The following is a 19307-nucleotide window of genomic DNA, read 5'->3' as shown; positions in this document are numbered from 1 at the left end:
AAGCATCACTCAGCTTCATAGTCTACATGCAAACGTGTTAATGAATGTATAAACAATCTTTACAGTTTTACAATCTTACATAACTTAGGATCTAGCACATAGGTGTTGCTAATACCCATGCTCCATCTAGTGTCCGCAGGTAGTAGTACAGGTAGAGTTTGGTGACAGCACAAAGGCAGTACTGCAAAATTCCTGAGTTAATTAATACTGGTAATTAATGTGTTAATGTATTATAGCTAACATTAACATTCAGGTTAACATTCAGTTGTTAAAAGCCTGGAGATTGTTGGTAGAGTATATTTCATAGGGGATGTTTAGACCAACAATATCACATTTATCACTTTAGAATTTCAATTTTTGTTCATTGTGTTGGAACAAAATTTGTATATTTACAGCATTATTGTAAAAATATGAAAAAACTAATGAGAAACTGGCTCTGTGGGTTGATGCATACAAATGAGACAATTTGAAGGATGGAGTAATATGTTTGTGCCCTGAAGCTCATGTCCCACCTTTGGATTGGCCGACACTTTGACGTGCTTCACTTATGTCTCCTCCTCCTTGGAGAGGGTTTGACCCCCTGATCCTCACAGACAGAAAGTATTCAGAGCGCAGACCACAGAAGGAATTCTGCATACTGAAACGATGAAGCCTTTTCACTGGCTCCTTGCTGCACTGCTGCTGTCTGATACACAGGCCACATACCACCTTATGGCGGGTGATCCACCACTCAGGACCCTCAATCCAGCAAGTGAGTTTACTAAAGTGTTTAATTTTTAGTAGTATAGTTCTACATGGTAGTCTAACAGTGGTGGAATAGGTAGGCTAGGAACAAAAATGCAGCAGGTTTTGCATTTGCTACTTTAGTTTTGAGCTTTATGATTGAGCCTCTCACTCCAATATTTTTTTGTTTTACAGCTTCATTTTTGTATAATCTTGTTAAATTATTTAAAATAATTATAAAACTTCCCAAAGATGAAACTAACTAGTAAATGCAATTATCTAATATTTAACAAAATAAAAACAATTAAAAAAATAAAAATGAAACAGAGAAGAGTTAGCATAACTGTTCAGATTTCAACTACAGTATAATGCTACACCCAAGTTTAATAGACTAGATTAAAGTACATGATATTTACAGTACTTTGTCCACCACTGCTTTCTAGGCACATTAGTTCATTTTGTTAACATAAAAATAAAGCATGTTTTTTTTTGTAGTGAAAATCGTTCATTTTTAGATATTTCAGATCTTGCAGATATTTCATTCATAATGATTCATTCTAACAGAAGGATTTTACCCTCTTCTCAAACACATCATGCATGAAATCTCAAATCTTGACCGGGTGTTTCACAAGCTCTGTCCAGAGCATAATTGAAGCTTGTCTGAAACAGCCCAGGTGGCTGAATGCGTATACTAATAATTTGTCTGTGTTCCTAAGTAAACAAAAGGGATTATTGTACAGTATATTTACTACACAATATCAACTTACACAACTTTCCTGTTTACCTTCTATCAACCTACTAATTTTCTCCATCACTTTTCCTTTCTGGTGGCCCTGTAGTTCACAGAGGTGATTACACGTATAGAGGACGGTATCACTACCACTACCAGCCACCAAGGATCCCTCCACCGGTAGTATATCACCCCATTCCCCTATCTCCACCAGTGACTTACCACAGACCCCCAGTCCCCATCTACCCCTATCACCACACATTCAAAGGCCTAGGTGCACCACATATGCATCACACACACAAAGGTCTGTCTCCACCATTGGCTCATCATCCCCAACATGGGGTCAAAGGCCCGTTCCCTTACAAAGTGAAAGGTCCGTGCCCGTCACCTGTGGTGCGCCCCCCAGCTCTCCCAGAACCAACAATTCTGCCAACCCTGCAAGCAACCACAGTGGTACCGGTGACCGCCATGATGCCAGTGTTGGTGACCACTGTGCCGCCAGGGGAGACCGCCGCTCTTGTGACGCTACCGGTCAGTACCCAAAGCGGCTTCATCACCACCGTCAGTCCTGTGGCGACAGGTAGAATTTTACTAGTCAGGTTTTCTTTCCAAACCAACCAGTGCTCCCTAATGTTTTCCAGGTCAGATCTTTTTGTTTCACTTTAATCAGTGACATTTCTATAAAGAGGTAAACACTTCAGAAATTATGCAGTTTAGTATATGTAAATAAGACTGGACTGGAAAGGATTCTAACTCTGTCTTCATGTTTAGGTGTGATGTCATTTTTTCATGTGTTGGGCACTGAACATCCTTTTCATTCAGGAAAATGACATGAAAGGATGAAGCATGTTTATGATGGACTGTTGAATCCATGAAATGATGCACAGTATGTTACATAGCATACAGTATCATTTTAGAAGAACCACACTTTGTTTTTTGTTTTTTTTAACCACTGTGGTGATGCACAGCTGTTTCACTGTGTGCATCCCAAAGTGTTGTGTGCTCTTTTGTGGATAAATAACTGTATAACGGTCTAAATAATGAATGTTTTGGATAATGAACTGAAACCAGCTTAATCCTGCCATGGTCTGATCACAGCAACAGACTCTCAGTGCAGAAGCCGTCCCCTGGACCTGGTCTTCATCATTGACAGCTCTCGCAGTGTGCGTCGTGGTGAGTTTGAGAAGGTCAAAATATTTCTGGCCAACATGGTCGACACACTCGAAGTGGGCTCAGATGCCACCAGGGTGGCTGTGGTCAACTACGCCAGCACGGTCAAGATTGAGTTCCTGCTCAAAGACCATTTCGGCAAACTAGACTTGAAGAAAGCCATCTCCCGCATTGAGCCCTTGGCAACTGGCACCATGACTGGCCTCGCCATCAAGACTGCAGTGAATGAAGCCTTCACAGAGCAGTCTGGAGCCCGGCCTCACTCCAGGAATATCTCCAAGGTGGCCATCATCGTGACAGACGGGAGACCTCAAGACCAGGTGGAAGAAGTGTCTGCTGCAGCCCGGGCATTCGGTATTGAGATCTACGCTGTCGGGGTGGACCGTGCGGACATGCGCTCCCTGCAACTAATGGCCAGCATCCCTCTGGAAGATCACGTCTTCTACGTGGAGACCTACGGCGTCATCGAGAAGCTCACGTCCAAGTTCAGGGAGACCCTGTGCGGTAGGACAAAGAGGGGCCTGCACAATATTTTCCCACCATTAACCCTGGTTCTAGTTCCTCAGTAAGGGGCACCTACAGTCCACAGGGGGGAGGCTGTTGTGGGTCGTTTACAGTGTTACTGTTGAAATCTGAAAAAAATGATTAGAGCAGATGGTCTCAGCCCCCATACGGACTGCAGATGTCAGCACTAGAACCTCCTTGTAGTCGCCAATTTAAACCCACAGAAAGTCTTAGGGCCATGTGGCCCTAAGCTTTCAGCTTCTGATTAAAAAGCAAAAACTTTATATGGTGGTCATTAGTGGATTGTTTTGCTATCAAAGCATCCTAATGCTTTAACCTTTCCATCTGTCTGTGTTGAAAATAATTTAAATGTGAAGTAAAATCTCAAGTTTTTAAACACTAAAGTGAAAAAAGGATTAGAAAGCATTCAGATTAGCATAAGTGGAATCCCTCAATATAGGCTGACTTTATTCTTTTTTTGAAATGTCTGCTTGCATAAAAGAAACTGCAATTTTTAGGAAAAAATGATCAATACTCAAAAATAATTTACATGTTGGAGTGACTGCTCTTCAATGATGTCCATGTACTAAAATTTAAAGATAAAGGTTTAAAAACTGAGGTTTTGCTATAATTTTACTGACATATATTTTTGTTTCTTTGTTTGTTTTTGTCACATCATTTGTGAAATTGTGTGTCTTTGTTCAAAACTGTCCAAACTTTAGGATATTACCTCAGTTGCAGAAGACACAGAAGTTCACATCTGTGAAGGTGTTTCCACCATATGTACGGTCAAGTACAAACACCTGAGAAAAAGTTTCCAGCCATATTTTTTTTAACTCATACATGTAGAAAAGCATCCTAAAACTGAAGGAATGATTGCAACATGTGAAGTAAAAGATAGCTTATTTTTACTTCTCTATTTCAGTATATAGTGTACTCTTCATCAGAAAAACTTTCCAATAACCACAAACTAGTTTTGTACATTTGAGCAATGCCTTACCTTTCACGAGCTACCCACTTACTCACACACAAAACTGTACCCGTGCTGCCATCCCTTAATCCCGGCTTATTCTAGGTGTGGACCCCTGTGCCATGGGACATGACTGCGAACATATTTGTGTCAACAGCAACGCCTCCTATTACTGCAAGTGCCGGAAAGGCTATATCTTGAATGCGGACAAGAAAACATGTTCCCTCAAACGTAAGGACATACTGTGCAAATTCCTGCAGCTCTTTGGTGTCATACTAATGCTGCTCAATAGGTTAAAGACATGTAGGAAACAATAAGTTACCCAGACTGGCTCCAGAGCAGGGCTTCATAGCATCACATAACTCCTGAGTCTAGAACTCATTGTTTGTTGGACAATTACCCCTAAATCTGTACTTCTCAACCTGCCTCGTTCATTTGAGCTTTGTTTTTGTTCTTGACCAGCAGCCTAGTGGGGAAAAGTAGCGTGGGTGGTTCTCTGTGTGCTTTTTCACTCTTTATATGATCTGCTACCCTTATGTGAAATTTGCTCTCCCCCTGTAAAGAGGTGAAAGTGAAGGTGGTGGAGGATCCCTGCAAATGCGAGGCCAGACTGGCTTTCCAGAAGCAGACGCAGGCGACCATCCAGCAGCTCACAGCTAAGAATATCCAGTCTGTTGTTTCAGATGGATGACAGTCTCTGCAGCTGACAGCTGGTGGTTTCTACATGCTATTATTGTTACTGTTGTTATTGCTTCATTGTGTAATTATCAAAAAAGTTTCCTTGACTCTTCAAACTTGCTGATGTGACTGGGAGAATAGAGCGCCTTGAGAACCTGGTGGGTCATGCCTAAAGCTTTGCACATGGGTAGGGGTCAACTTTTTTTTCCTCCATGATTGGTCGTAAAAGTATCCCACCCACTGTGAGCAAACTGACCTCTTGATTATTTACTTTCTGCAGAGCCAGATGACTCAAGTTGCTTCCCCAGACTTCAGCATCATGGAGAGGAGCTTCCTGTCATCCACCGTCTGTAACTACAGGACAGACTTCAACCACAGATTGACGACACCCCCATAAATGTTACTAAACATCACTGTTGTGTGTGCATATTAAAATGTATAGTAACCAATTATTTTGTTATTGTTTCATTCCTTTTTGTATTGTATGCCTTATAGGGTAAACTTTTAGTTAATTTGTAACTTAAATTTAACTAAAAAACTAAAGGTGTGTATATATCATGTCATATATATAATATAGATATTATTTTTTATTAAGATGCCAAATTACAGTTGTTCACTTGCATTCCTGAACAGAAACGTTTGGTTTAGTGGTCGAATGTTATGCTTGATTAATTTCTCAATTCTCAGAGAAGTCCAGTCTGGTGGCTCAAATTTGGTTTTAAAAAAATGTGAATTCAGTTTATTTGCCTAATAAATAACCATTTAAATTTTTGTTTTATATTTATATATTTTACTTTAGTTGTTGACAGGTTTCTAAAATATTTGTGTCCTTGTGTTTCTATATGTGTATATATATATGATAAAAGTATGACATTAAAAAATGACATTAAAATTGCATCACCTATTTGTTTTTATTTTAATTCGTGTGTAGTATTTATTTTTATTTTTGGTTAACTAAAGTACTTTTCACATAAGAAATAGAATATGATGCTGACATGAAGAATAGAATAGACCAGAGTTTCATTGTGAGTGTTTATGAATCAATAAAAAACAGTTTAGGAGCTCTATGTGTGAATAGAATAGAATAGAATAGAATAGAATAGAATAGAATAGAATGCCTTTATTGTCGTTATACAGGATGTACAATGAGACTGGAGGGCCACTCCTGTTCAGTGTCATGAAATAGAAAGTAAAACTCTCTAAAATAAAAATAAAAATATAATAATTTAATATAATTAAAAATATAAAGAAAATAAAACAATGTATAAAATATACAGAAAATAAAATGTATAAAAATATATACAGAAAATAAAATGTATAAAAAATAAGAGAATGCATAAAAATACGTTGTAAAAAAATTCATTAAGTGTATACATATAATAATGAAGATGGTGAATATTGCACTTGGTGAATGAATATTGGATATTACACAACATAGGCGTGATAGATATTGTTCAGTATGAATAATATAATATTGCACAGAGATGTGGGTATTGCACAGTTAGTGGGTGAGTGTGAGAGTTCAGGGAGGTGATTGCTCTAGTGAAGAAACTGTTCTTAAGTCTGTTTGTTCTGGCTTTGATGCACCTGTAGCTCCTGCCAGAGGGCAGCAGGTCAAACAGTCCAAAGCCAGGGTGTGACAGCAAAAGACAAAACTAGATGAGAACATACTGTAGATACAATGAGGTAGCATATACTGAATAATACTGCAAATGATTACAGAGTGCAAAGAAATGAGAGTGACATAGTTTATGCACTTCTTTTATACCACAGTCTTGGGGAGGGTGAGTGGGGGTCCTGTGGGAAGGAGCTGTTTTTTAATCTGTTAGTTTTAGTTTTGAGTGACCCCGTTGGAAGTCCTTTCTCTTGTCTGCTGTGCAGCTGCTGAACCACACCGTGGAGCAGACAGGAGGTCAGGATCTCCATTGCAGACCAATAGAAGCTGATCAGCAGGTGATGAGGGAAGTGAGCATGCTTAAAATTCCCAATCAAGTTAGCCTTCCCCACTTGATGTGTGTGGTCCTGGTAAGGTCAGCAGAGATGTGAACACTGAGGAACTTAGAGCTCTCTACCCTTTCTCCTTCCTCCTGACAAACAATGCTTGTTATTTTAAACTCATTATTATTGTAAATTGTAAAGGAAGGCCAGTGTTCAATGATTTTTTTCAAGTTTAAATTAAATCAATTACAGTTAACTTTGTCAGACTGCCTGTATCTTTGCAAAATCTTGTAGTGCTCTCAATGAACATACTTTCAAATACTTGAAGGTATTTGGGAAAGTATCTCTGCAGTTATAAGAGAGGCATTGCATGTGTCTTGGATAACTGTACGTTTCTATGGCATATATGTATTTCTGTGTCAATATAGAAAGGCAAATATGAAGGTAAAGCTCTAACCTTTCTATTTACTATGTCAAACTACTCAAACATCTGAGGTCAGGGGAGACCATTTTCTTTTGTACCGTTATATTTTACGCCTTCTCTGTTGCCAGAAAAACAACAGACAGAGGTCATCCTGTTACTTCTGGAATGACCTGGCTTATTTGCCTCGAACAGCACTGACAAACAGAGAGTCTCTGTCTGTGGTGTCTGTGTGAAGCAGAGAGTCAACATGCCAACGTTTACCTCTGGTCTGCTCTGGATCCGCTCCCTCCTTCCTTTAACCGGACAGCTGTTTTATGTTTGTTTGCCATTTCAGTTCATAGTTACCACACACACACACACACACACACACACACACACACACACACACACACACACACACACACACACACACACACACACACACACACACACACACACACACACACACAGACACTCAGAGAGGTGCGCCTACCAGTGCTTCAGGGGGAAAAGATGAATGGGACTCACATGCTGCCGAGAAGTGGAAAAGACAGAACAATGCATCCCTGTTCAGGAGGTTTAAATAACACTTCTGCTTCGATTCATTATTCAGTCTGTTATTTTACAGGTTACATCCAGCCTAATTCAAATGTTTTTCTCCTGTATCCTCATAATAAACTTTTTAACATTTCTTGCAAATATTAAGCTGGGAAATGTTTAATGGAGCCATATGTGTTTGTAAAAGGGGCATTGCAGTGAATTTGCTGCTAGAATGGAAAATGGACTTTGTCTTGTGTAACACCCAAATCTCACAATAAACAGTCTATGTTTCTAAAATGTATGATTGTAACAGTGCACACAGAGTTGTGCATCAGTTATACCTCACACGAGCACCACATTGTCCATGTTTTTCATCAGAAAACATGTTCTAAATCCACGTTTGTGCTGAATGATGGATTGCTACTCAGTCCAATGAAGATATGCATAAAAACACCCCAAAAGGCAACAATATTAAGCAATAATAACAATAATATTCTTGCCAATCACAAATATAGCCCAAAATAAGTTCCCTAATTTTCAGGGGAAATTTAAAAAAAATAGGGTTAGGTGTGATAGATGTCTGTCCTGGTTCTGTCAGACCAAAATGGTCTTGGATGCTTTGTGTTAAGTCTCTCAGCAAACAGCAACATTTGGGATGATAAGAAGCACCAAAGCTGAAATTTCTGAACATAATCTTTTCTTCTTTGGTGCCAAAATAAAGCGGGTAAATAAACTCAATTTGAAAAGGAAAAAAAAAAAAGAAAAAATATTTATTGATGAACACAGAAGGGCCTGTGCTTTTGTGACAAATTTTGTGATGAGTAATGGAGTCTGTGATAATTTAGCACAAATAGCATGGCTGACTCCTTTCTCTTTGCAGTTATTGATAGTGTGCAGCCTTTGGGGACCCTTGATTCCTGCAACGTAATAATTCACAGTTACACAACCGTGAAAAGCAGTATGCTACATCCATTTTCTGAATAGTGTTAACAGGCAGTGGCCTACATCCACTTCCTCAGGTCAAACCTGACTCTGTTTGATCTGTTTCAGCTCATCCACGTAGTCTGGAGATAAATGGGCTGTAAATGAAAAGTGCACAGCTTCTGAATGACCTTTAGTTCTTAGGGAGATTGCCTAAGACCAGCTCTTCTCACCAGTTCTTCTATGTGTTGGCTTCTTGTTGTATATTTACTCCAGTAAAGTTTTCACATTGTCTTGTTACTGGTTTTTTCTTTAAAATATAAATTTTTAAAAAAATTTTTTCTTTAAAATATAAAAAACATCTTTATTATAGATATCAAGCATCTACCTGGATTTCTATAATAAAGATGTTATACTTTTTACAGATATAAGCAGTACTATTTTCACTGACTACATCATTTACTTTTTAAATGAAACCTAAGTCAAGTCTGACACCTGCTGTTAGAAAAAGAAAATAGTGTTTGGTAAAACAATAAAAAGATGATCTCTCTCCCACAAATGTGCGCGTACATATGAATAAATAGGTAAAACAGAGGAAGCTGGGATATACTGTTGATGCTGAATTAATGAGAAGGTCAGGAGTTGCACCTTTGTGGATTTAGAGACAGTATATGATAGGGTGCCAAGAGCAGAAATGTGGTACTGCTTGAGGAAGTCAGGAGTGGCAGAGAAATATGTGAGGGTTTTACAAGACATGAGGACAGCGAGACAGCGGGGAGGCATGTGGTAGGAGTGACAGATGGGTTCATGGTGGGGGTGGGATTACATCAGGGATCTGCTCTGAGCCCCTTCTTGTTAGGGACAGGCTAACTGATGAGGTCAGGCAGGAGTTTTCGTGGACTATGATATTTGGAGACAACATTGTGATCTGTAGTGAGAGTAGGGAGCAGGTGGAAGAGAGGATGGAGAGGTGGAGGTATGCTCTAGGAAGAGACGAAATGAAAGTCAGTAGAAGCAACACAGAATACGTGTGTGAATGAGAGGGAGGCAGGTATAACAGTGAAGATGCAAGGAGCAACCCAGGTCAACCATCCAAGGTGAAGAAGAGAGTGCAGGCACCGTGGAGTGGGTGAAGATGAGTGTCAGGGATGTGACAGAAGGATAGCAGCAAGAGTGAAAGTGAAAGGTTTACAAGATGGTAGTGAAGCCTGCTATGGTAGCAGATGAAGTAGTTTATACTACAATATAATTAAGCTACAAAAAAAAAACTGTGGAGAAATGTGCACCTATGTTGCTTGATAACTATGCAAAACTATGAAAACTATTTTTAAAAAGTAATAAAGGTTTTAAAAGGAAGTTACCCCATCACTGTTCAAAGGTCACAGTGCCCGCTACCAGAACCAGCCACACCCACTTGTGAATTCTGATTGGACGGTTTGGTGCGTAACGTCACATCCGCTGTTAAAGAAAAAAAATAAATAACATGCACATATGGAGGACAATATTTCCCAAATACTGGAAGATGCCCACGCCGAGTTTAAAAGGCAGAATTTTAAAATGGCAGAGGAGCTGTACACAAAGTTTATCTCTTCCTGCATACAGACCAGGTATCGTCTTTTTTGGAGACGCTAAATCAGCCAGCTGCTGTCACTTATAACCTTAGGTGGTGTTACGACATATTCTGTTATACGTTAGATTTTGTGACCCGTTTATCGCTAACCGCTAGCTCATGTTAGTTCTTTTTCTCTACTTATGTTGACATTTGACTGCATTTCCTGGTTTAAAAAGTTGTTGTAACTGTGTAATATCTGAACAGGGAACGTGAAGCTAGCAGTTTGGCAACTGCTTATAACAACCGCGGACAGATAAAGTACCTCCGAGTGGATTTTTATGAAGCAATGGACGACTACACCTCTGCAATACAAGCCGACAGCCAGTTTGAAGTACCTTTCTACAACAGAGGACTCATTCATTATAGATTAGGTAAGACGAGGCAACAAGTAAACGATACATACAATTTATCAGCGGCTTGCTGAGCAGGGTAGCCCAACAGCAAAAAACTACTTCCGCCCATTACCTTCAAAATAAATGCCTATTTTTCTGCTTCGTTTTTATTAACTTCTTTAGGTCCAGTTGAAAAACAGTCCTATAAAAATGTAAATAAGGATCAGAGATGGTTGGTGACAGAAGTCATTCAATTAATATATATCATATAAAGGAGCAGAAGTGCACATTAGGGTTTAATCCCGGGATCCGGGATTCCCGGGTAATGCGATCAGAACCATTTCCCGTTTCCCGGGAAACGTTAGACGGGAAACCGGGAAAAAAGTCGCGCGCGTCGATTTGACTTTCAGAAAGAAAAGAAAGCTTCAGAATGTTAAATTTAAGGAAATATTGAGAGAAGGGTTCGTTTAATGCGAAAAGCATTACTCTTCATTTCAGGCACGTTCAGCCTCCGTTTAAGGCTTCAGCCTTCATCTCAAGCGTTTTAATAGAGGTATTACACAGTTGTACTTTTTTCCTCTTTAATTTGTTGAAATCGTAGGCAATGTGTTTACCCTAAGGTATTTTGTATTATATAATTTTATATTATATATTGTTATATTGCATTATATAGCCTATAAAATATGCCTGCCCTGAACAATAAAGAAATATCTGTTTAACTTCGAGTGTTTCTTTTCCTCGTTTGCAGCCGCTTACTAACAATCATGAATTAGGATACGGGCCTAATGTGTGAAGAAATTATCATGAAATAGATTGCTTTAACATATTTCGCTTTTAAAATGGAGTTGAGTAAAATGTATATTTTTAGGCTATAAGGAATGGCCAGTTTTTCAATAGACGATTCACAGCGAACGTACTTTAACCCTCAGACACGGTGTTATAAATTTGTTGTTGCCAGAATGGCAATGACCAAGTCGTAGTGCATTACTCAAGGCCCTGTGTTATGGCATATTATAGTGTAGTACGGTAGTTAACTTTTCAATGACTATTACAGCGTTCCACTGGTGGAGATATAGCGCAACAGATGTCGCCACGACAGCGTGGCTGAGCCTTTATCAATGCTGTGGAGATGAACCGTATTGTTTTGCACCAGCAGTTGTAAAATAGCTTGTTATAATTCCATGTACAATGGAGGAATATTCGAATTATATTTGTTAAGGGAGTGTTGAGGAACGATACAACACCGCATAGCTCGAGCACTCAAATGCCGAGATGTAGGTTTTATTGCGTTAATCAAGCCGACGTTACCCCCTACTGGGCATAACAGGACATAGCTGGAAAGCTACCTCTACAATATCACAATAGGTTAAGGCTGACACAGGCTACAGAAGGCCTAATTAAAATAAAAAAATAAATAAACTTTTTTCCCGGGATTCCCGGGAAATGGCTCGTCATTTCCCGGGATTTGATTCATGTCATTTTCGGGAAAAATATTAAACCCTAGTGCACATAGGTTACTGTGTATTCATACACATTCATGCACAAAGTCATCATATGCTATGAACATCTCCTGTATGGCAGATTTTGCATGTGGTTCCTCATAACCATCATCAAAAACACAAATCATACCTTTCCTGTTAGAAGAATGACATTACTCCCTCCAGTTGGGTTGTAGAAAAGGTGTAGTGAGGTTTTATGATAAGTACCAATAAGGTTTCAGAACCAACCATAGCACAGAAACAGCTCTTATTAAAGTCAAATTTTTTTGAGGAGCATATATGAAAAGTCAGATAAATTCTCAACCTGACTCTGAGAAATTGGTCCATACATTCATACTGAGTTGTTACATTTTGACAACGTAACAACTCAGAAATACATTCAGTTCAATTCAGTTTTATTTTTATAGTGTCATATCACAAAAAACAGTCACCTCAAGGTGCTTACATAAAATGTCTCTGTATGTAAGTGTGAACGCAAGCAAGTAGCAAGAGTAAAGTCTCCTGAAATCATCAACCTTTATTCCTTTGGTGCTTTTTTCTAAGACACTAGATGGAGCTCTGTATTTGCAATCAAAATGTTTGCCAACCCTTTAGCTATTAGTGCCTGACAAAAATCCAGCCTGGCAGTATACTATAAAAGATAACCTTATAATTAATCTTCATTTACAATTTTTATTATCCTACAGGCTTTTTTGACAATGCCAAAAGTGACTTCCAGCAGGCATTGAAGCTCAATCCAGATTTTGAAGATGCCAAAGTGAGTCTGCAACAGACACTTCTGGACCAGCAGCACAAGATAAACAGGGGATACTGACAGCTTCTGAACCTACGAGTCATATATACCCTGTAATCCTGCTATTAACAAAGTGTACACCAATGTACTCAATATCAGTCACTGTCTATTTGTTTTGGGATTTTTTATATATATATATATATATATATATATATATATAAAGTAGTCTGCACAAACAGACAGACAGAACTAAAAATCAGATAACTGCAAAATACAAAATAGATATTCCACTGGATCAGGTGCCACAGTTGATGGATTTTTATTAAGAAGAGCATTTATATTCCTTTTCCACAGTGACTCAAGATCGTCTCAGTTAGTAAAAAATTGATTTTGTCTCATAAGTAGCTGAAAAGACTGTGACTGGACACTGCAGACTTATCGACCCATCAGGTGAAAGCCTGATAAATGTTAGAGTGCCCCACTGAAATTTTCAGGAGGAGCTTTGTGACTTTAAATGAACCTTAATCAGAAGCTGACATAAAATAATAATGAGGAATGTCTCAGCTGCATAAAACACACTTTGTGTCCTAAATTGAAGCTCAGGCACAGCTTATGTTTTTCTACAAGGTGATGTGGTTGTAAGGAAAAGGAGCTGATCAGTAGAGAAACAAACACAAAAATGTGTATATCAAACACAGATGTAAAATAAATTCAGAAATCAATGATTAATAAATTATTTCATGACACACTTCTGGTTCACGTGTATTTATTCACACACACACGCAGATTTTCCAATATTTTACAAGAAACACAAGAGACATAACCTGAGCTCCTCCACAGTGAGGAGGCATCACTGATGTGCTTCACCTGTGTAGAAGTGATTAGCTGCTATATAAAACAGCTGCTGATGGCTCTGTGAAGCTGTCAGCCCTTTCACTTCAGAGTTAGTTTGTTGGTGGTTTGTATAGCTGGGGTTTCAATGCTAACCTCTGACAGTGGTTGGTTCCTTTAATTTTTTTTGGTTGTTGCATGTTACATTCACACTGCAGCATGTCGAGGCTTGAGAACATGTAAGTATATGGTTTAATTTTCTAATAATTACATTTATGTTTCTAACCTGTGTATTTTCCCCTCAAGTTTATTATGGAAGCTGGTGGCTGCAGTAATTGTTTTGGGGCAAGCATGGCCAAATACGAAGCTTGCTTCACAGTCAAGTAAGGCTAACTCATGCTGAACTACTTTATATCAAAGTCGGAGTGCACTACCTGACTATCGTGTACTTTCACAGGCAGTGGTTTAAAGACAGACTGCTTAGGAAATCTAATGAGGCTGTCGATGGATGAGGCTCTAGCAGTGGGGAACCAGCTTGTAGTGGAAGCCATCAGTGAGTTAAAGAGCTAATTACAAGTAGATTGACTCATTGCTTTGAGATGTGATCCCTCATGTTTGTATGCCATCTCCAGATGGCACCCAACCTGTTTTGTTGACACCCAGCCTGGCTGCTCAGTGTGGATACAGCATGGAGTCTGACCCCTGGGGTAACACCAGAATCTACACGTCTCTGTTGGGCTGCTTTGTGGACAACAAAGTATGTTGAGCTAAGGTTATTTTTGGTGAAACACACACTTTAAGATGCATATCACTTGAAGTTAATTTCTTTTTTTTTTTTTTAAATGGTTTAAATTAATGGCTGAAGTCAAAACTCAAAGTATTTAAATTTTAGGGCAGCAGACTTTACCTTTTTTAAATGTACAGCAAAGGGCTATAAATGCTAAACTACCTGGAGTGGCCTTTCTAGAGAATTTTCACTTATCACATCTTTAAAACTCCTTTTACTTGTAGAAAGATGCAACATTTAACATTGGCTTGAAGCTCCGAATGTACAGCCAGAGTCCATCAGATGCGGTCACTCATGATGTGAGTCAGACCTGCAGCTATACTCACTGGGCCCCTAAAGAGGTTCTCTGTGACAGGAACTACATGGAAGTAGGTTACTTCACACTGATCGTTGTACTCTAATAACTGTGACGCTACAAATTGTACTACCAGCTTGTCCTGTGTCCTTTTTTTTTTTTTCGTTTTGTTTTTTTTAGGTGTCAAACTACATGGTGAAATCTAATCCCCAAACTAAGCGGCCGGCTCAGGATCGTAATGATGACTCCAATCTGCTTGAGGTCCCTTGTTTTAAGTTTTTAAAAAAATCAAATGCAAACAAGTGGAAGCTGAGATTATTGTTCCTTTCTGCTGCAGGCTTCTAGTCTGGCACATGGTATCTGGAAGATGACGTTTTTCACCCCTGAACCAGTAGTGATGGTGCTGAAGGAGGCTGAACAAGCTGGCCACAGTGCTATGATTACGTCAAGCCGACTGGTTATGCGAAGCCCGTACAATACAGCTGAGACCTTCTCAGAGACTGTAAGTACTACTACTGTCAATTGTATGACTACCACTCAGTAAAATTCCAGTAATTTTTTTTTTTTTTTTTTTTTTTAATTGAAAAGGTGGCTGGAGTCCCCATGGAAGTCTTCAAGGTGAGCATCTACTACAAGGCAGAACATGGTCTGGGGATTGTGAACTTGGCAGCTGCTTGTCCCACAGGTGGGCCTCACACTTGAGGATTTCATAAGCATTTAAATTGTAGAGTTGAGTCAACAAACTGGTTTCTCTTTAAAAGGGGGTGTCATCTTCACTGAGGATGTGATCTCTTGGTATGTACCTCGCCGTGTGACCCCTTTTATGGATGGCCCATTCAGAATTGTAGAGATGCACATGGGCATCAATGGGTTGCGGCTGGATAGGTCTCAGATGGCTGCAAGAGGATACATGCTATCTACCACAGACTTTCACATTGTTGTTGAGATCCCAGTGGGATCACCTGATGGCTACTACAAGGTTTGGAAGTCTAGGTCAACATGTGACACATGGTTCTGAATGTACAGTATGTCTTATTACAATGCCATGAATGATTGCAGAGCCATGCCCCAGAATACCAGTACCATGTCACCTACACTGTGGAGCCAATGCTTGAAATACTGTGGCGGGCAGATGGTACCCAAGATGACATCAAATACAAGATTTTGTTCCCCATTACTACACCTCTGATGCCTCGACCTCCTCATGCTGAAGACTGTAAGTACCATGTAAGAGTAAAGGTCTTAAATTCAGGGTTGTCCAAGGCCTAAACTCATGACTTGTTCCTCAGATACTGTGCCAGAGGACAGAATGTTTAATGTCAGGTTGGGGACCTTCCTTCATGATGTGGAGCTGAAGAACATCACATTTTCTACTCATGTTCTCACTGTGGAGGAGAGCAATGCCAGAGGCTTCACTGTCCAGGAGCACATCTACCCCAATGGCACAAAGAGCTTTTCTTTAAAAGTGGTCTTTAATGCTGCAGTTGTGCTGAAGACTGTATGTAACAAGAAATTGCACTTATGGTACAGGATGGTTTCCACTGCCTAATTTGACTTTGGCTTCTTTTCTTTTTTTTTTTTTTTTTTTTTTTTTTTTTTTCCTCTTATATAAAGAATCCTGAACCCTTGGTTACAACCTACACCCTCCCTCTGACCTTTGGGCTCATCATCCGGCCTGAAAGAACTTCCTTTGTCCATGAAGTAGTGTTGCAGGCATCTCTGCAAGATATTGGTGAGTCAAGCTCTTAACTGTCCCAAAATTGAACATGGCACAAACACTAAATGGCTATCCTTTCTTTTGTAGTGCTACCCACACTTGCTGGCACCTGTGATCAAAAGCAGTTTTACATCTGGGTGAAATATGGCAGTCTGGGCCACAACTTTGAGACTATGATTGGAAATCGACAGCTAACCCCTGAGCTGGCTAAAGACTACAAGCTGCAAGAAAATGGGACACACTTCCACCTTGTTGTTCCCTACACTGCTCCAGACACAAACTTTGAGGTATGTCCTTTAATTTTGCATTAGAAACCTAATTTTTTTTTTTTTTTTTTTAATGAAGCTTAGTGCTTTGCATGGTCAGGGAGGTAAATGATCTGCACTGAATTACAACTTCTCTTGCAGCTTGTTTCCTCAGCTTCCATCCAAGCCAGACTTGACATCCTGCTCTGGGAACCAAACAACCAGTGGGTACTTGGTGACCTCTCCCTGGCCTGCAACTTCCCTTTGGTGACAACTAGTAAGCTGTTTCACTTACTACTTCAATATACTCAGTTTGTGTATATACATAATCATAATCACTCTCGGGTTTTTAAGAGTGCTACCCCAATGGAACAATAACTGCTGTGGCTGTGAAGCTGGAATCTGTGCCCAACCTTGTCCCAAGTCAGCTAACTTTGAAGGACCGGTCTTGCAGACCAGTTTTCAGCAACGATCGCTTTGCTCACTTTTCTTTCACTGCTGATTCCTGTGACACGACTAGAATGGTAAGTTAACTTTATAATGTGCCACACTTTTGGTGTATGTGTGGGGTTTTTTTTTTTTTATTTTTTATTTTTTTGGGTAACTTATTTAATGTCCTTTCTCTTTAGTTCTCTGACAACTACATGCTGTATGAAAATGAGATCAGCCTGTACCATCAGAAAGGGGCAACCTACACATCACCTGCAGATCCTAAGTACAGGTAGGGAGACTTGGTCAGTATACTATCCTGATGAACTGATTCTTGAGGATTACTCATAAATTTTCTATTTAGGCAAACTATTTACTGCTACTACATGGTCAACAAGACTCAAACTGTCACATTCAGTCATAAACAAAGAAGCTACAATCCCAGAGCAGAAATTGGGACAGGGCAGCTAATGGTACAAATGAGACTTGCCCAGGGTAAGTTTGACAGTCACTTGGCCAAAAGTTGGACAATTGCCACTCCATTCTGTACATAAACTTTTGTTAGCTCAATTTTCAAATGGAACTGATCTCCCTTAGATTCTTCATATGACCACTTTTACCAAGCAGAGGATTATCCAGTAACAAAATACCTGAGGCAGCCTCTGTATTTTGAAGTGGCACTAATGCAGTCAGACCCACAGCTGGAGCTCATCTTGGAAAACTGCTGGGCTACTCTCCAAGAAGACAGGACATCTCTACCCAGTTGGGACATCATTGTGAACAGGTGATGGCATCAAATATTAAAGTTCCTACTTTAATATCTGCACAGTACTTTGACTAATGCCATCAATATCATTTTAATGTTCTAATCTGGAGTAATGGGTTAAATTTACTCCTGGTAAACAGTGCAGCTCAATATTACATTTAATGTCTATTCCTTCACTAGCTGTGAGAACCGTGGTGACACCTATGTGACAGTCTTCCATCCTGTTACGGAAAACGGCATCACCACCCAATCCCACATCAAACGCTTCTCTGTGAAGATGTTCACCTTCACTAATAATGACGAAGTTCTGAAAGATCAGGTGAACTTGGCAGTCTCAGTACTGTTTTAGATGACCTCATATCTGTAAACATGCTAAACCTTTGTTACCCCCACAGATTCATGTCCACTGTGATGCAGTGATTTGTGATCCAAGCACCCCATCAGATGGGATCTGTGGAGGCCAGTGTGTGCATCCCACAGGCACAAGGAGCTCTAAATATCAAGGGCTAAAAGGTGCAAAAAGGGGTAAGTGTTAAGACTGGCAGGGGAGGGAGGAACTTTGAACTAAAAGTGCAGTTGGTGACCTGTTTGTCTTGCATTTCCAGAGCAAAGAAGTACAGAGTTAACCCACCAAAGTCAGCTCTCCTCTGGACCAATCTTTCTATCAAACAGACTTTTTCAATAAATGCATTTCTTAACTAAGTGCTGTGTGGGGTTTTTTTTGTTTTGTTTTTAAAATATAAAAACCCTCTCCCATTGCTTTGCAGATGTACAGATTTAGTTACCTCTACAATCAGTTTAATCTGTGAATACACTAGACAGACATTTAAAAGTTTTATTTTTATTTTTTTTTTATTTGGACAACTCTGCCTTTAGCTGGCTATGATGGTGCAAGGAACCTTGGTGTTAGTGCTTTAAAATTTGATAAGCAGACTAGCTCTGTAGTGTGTGGGTTTTTTTTATATAAATGATTTGCATGTTTTATCTGTACAGAACTTTGGCCAATGGAAGTTAATGTGCTATAGAAATAAACCTTGACTACTTCTAACAGAAGTGCATTGAAATGAGAACTCTGGATCTTAGACCATCAGGGACCAAGCTTAACATACTGAAGTTATTGTGCAAATCCCATTCAAAAGGGTGTACCAATTATAAAGTATAGCAAATATGGTACTTTGCAGATGGGACTGCCCCATCCACAGCTTAAGCTAGCTGATGTGGTTTGAGCTACAACTTGATCTTTTAGTGAAATCATTCTTGCCTTTTCTGCCAAAGGCTCATAAATGCAAAGTAAGCCTTAAAGTACCATTGCTGAAAACATTAACTGTAGCTAATGCATTCCCAGGTATGCTAATTAAATGCCTCTTCTGACTTGCACTCATTTGATACTTGACAAAACTGTAAATGTCTGACTTTGTGGCAAACTACACTTTAACCCCACCCTCCCATTCATATTTTAAATACATAAGCATCCAAATGTGCCC

At 39.5% G+C, this 19307-nt stretch overlaps 2 protein-coding genes across 4 annotated transcripts; both read left to right on the top strand.

Moving 5' to 3' along the window:
• Nucleotides 1–580: 580 nt before the first annotated feature.
• matn3a (matrilin 3a) lies at nucleotides 581–5440 on the top strand. 2 transcript variants are annotated; one of them, XM_030721904.1, is made up of 7 exons: nucleotides 581–751; nucleotides 1563–2033; nucleotides 2552–3127; nucleotides 4203–4328; nucleotides 4661–4759; nucleotides 4893–4962; nucleotides 5056–5440. In XM_030721904.1, exons 1-6 carry the CDS (start codon nucleotides 646–648, stop codon nucleotides 4946–4948), a joined length of 1434 nt encoding a protein of 477 aa, XP_030577764.1. In that variant the 5' UTR covers nucleotides 581–645; the 3' UTR covers nucleotides 4949–4962; nucleotides 5056–5440. The 2 variants fall into 2 exon arrangements, with proteins under 2 accessions (XP_030577764.1, XP_030577763.1); XM_030721903.1 differs by lacking the exon at nucleotides 1563–2033.
• A 4591-nt stretch (nucleotides 5441–10031) lies between these two features.
• LOC115774163 (uncharacterized) lies at nucleotides 10032–18524 on the top strand. Of its 2 annotated transcripts, none has more exons than XM_030721291.1 (21): nucleotides 10032–10184; nucleotides 10394–10560; nucleotides 14042–14137; nucleotides 14217–14341; nucleotides 14596–14739; nucleotides 14847–14927; nucleotides 15004–15168; nucleotides 15255–15351; nucleotides 15428–15645; nucleotides 15726–15882; nucleotides 15956–16164; nucleotides 16281–16398; nucleotides 16471–16670; nucleotides 16791–16905; nucleotides 16983–17152; nucleotides 17258–17349; nucleotides 17422–17552; nucleotides 17655–17841; nucleotides 18004–18142; nucleotides 18219–18348; nucleotides 18429–18524. In XM_030721291.1, exons 1-21 carry the CDS (start codon nucleotides 10069–10071, stop codon nucleotides 18506–18508), a joined length of 2937 nt encoding a protein of 978 aa, XP_030577151.1. In that variant the 5' UTR covers nucleotides 10032–10068; the 3' UTR covers nucleotides 18509–18524. The 2 variants fall into 2 exon arrangements, with proteins under 2 accessions (XP_030577151.1, XP_030577152.1); XM_030721292.1 differs by lacking the exons at nucleotides 10032–10184; nucleotides 10394–10560 and adding exons at nucleotides 13789–13823; nucleotides 13891–13967.
• Nucleotides 18525–19307: the final 783 nt, after the last annotated feature.

This window comes from Archocentrus centrarchus, chromosome 24 (genome assembly GCF_007364275.1).
Source record: "Archocentrus centrarchus isolate MPI-CPG fArcCen1 chromosome 24, fArcCen1, whole genome shotgun sequence".
NCBI classification, from domain to species: Eukaryota; Metazoa; Chordata; class Actinopteri; order Cichliformes; family Cichlidae; genus Archocentrus; species Archocentrus centrarchus.
The sequence above is the reverse complement of the archived record's forward strand: the minus strand, read 5'-3'. Positions and strand labels throughout refer to the sequence as shown.

Bases quoted from the DNA above. Each gene is read 5' to 3' on its own strand.
- matn3a (XM_030721904.1), top strand. From the start codon at position 646: ATGAAGCCTTTTCACTGGCTCCTTGCTGCACTGCTGCTGTCTGATACA. The intron at 752-1,562 runs GTGAGTTTACTA...GTGGCCCTGTAG, and splicing joins CAGGACCCTCAATCCAGCAA to TTCACAGAGGTGATTACACG. The intron at 3,128-4,202 runs GTAGGACAAAGA...GGCTTATTCTAG, and splicing joins GTTCAGGGAGACCCTGTGCG to GTGTGGACCCCTGTGCCATG.
- LOC115774163 (XM_030721291.1), top strand. From the start codon at position 10,069: ATGGAGGACAATATTTCCCAAATACTGGAAGATGCCCACGCCGAGTTT. The intron at 10,561-14,041 runs GTAAGACGAGGC...GTACTTTCACAG, and splicing joins ACTCATTCATTATAGATTAG to GCAGTGGTTTAAAGACAGAC. The intron at 16,165-16,280 runs GTATGTAACAAG...TCTTATATAAAG, and splicing joins CTGCAGTTGTGCTGAAGACT to AATCCTGAACCCTTGGTTAC.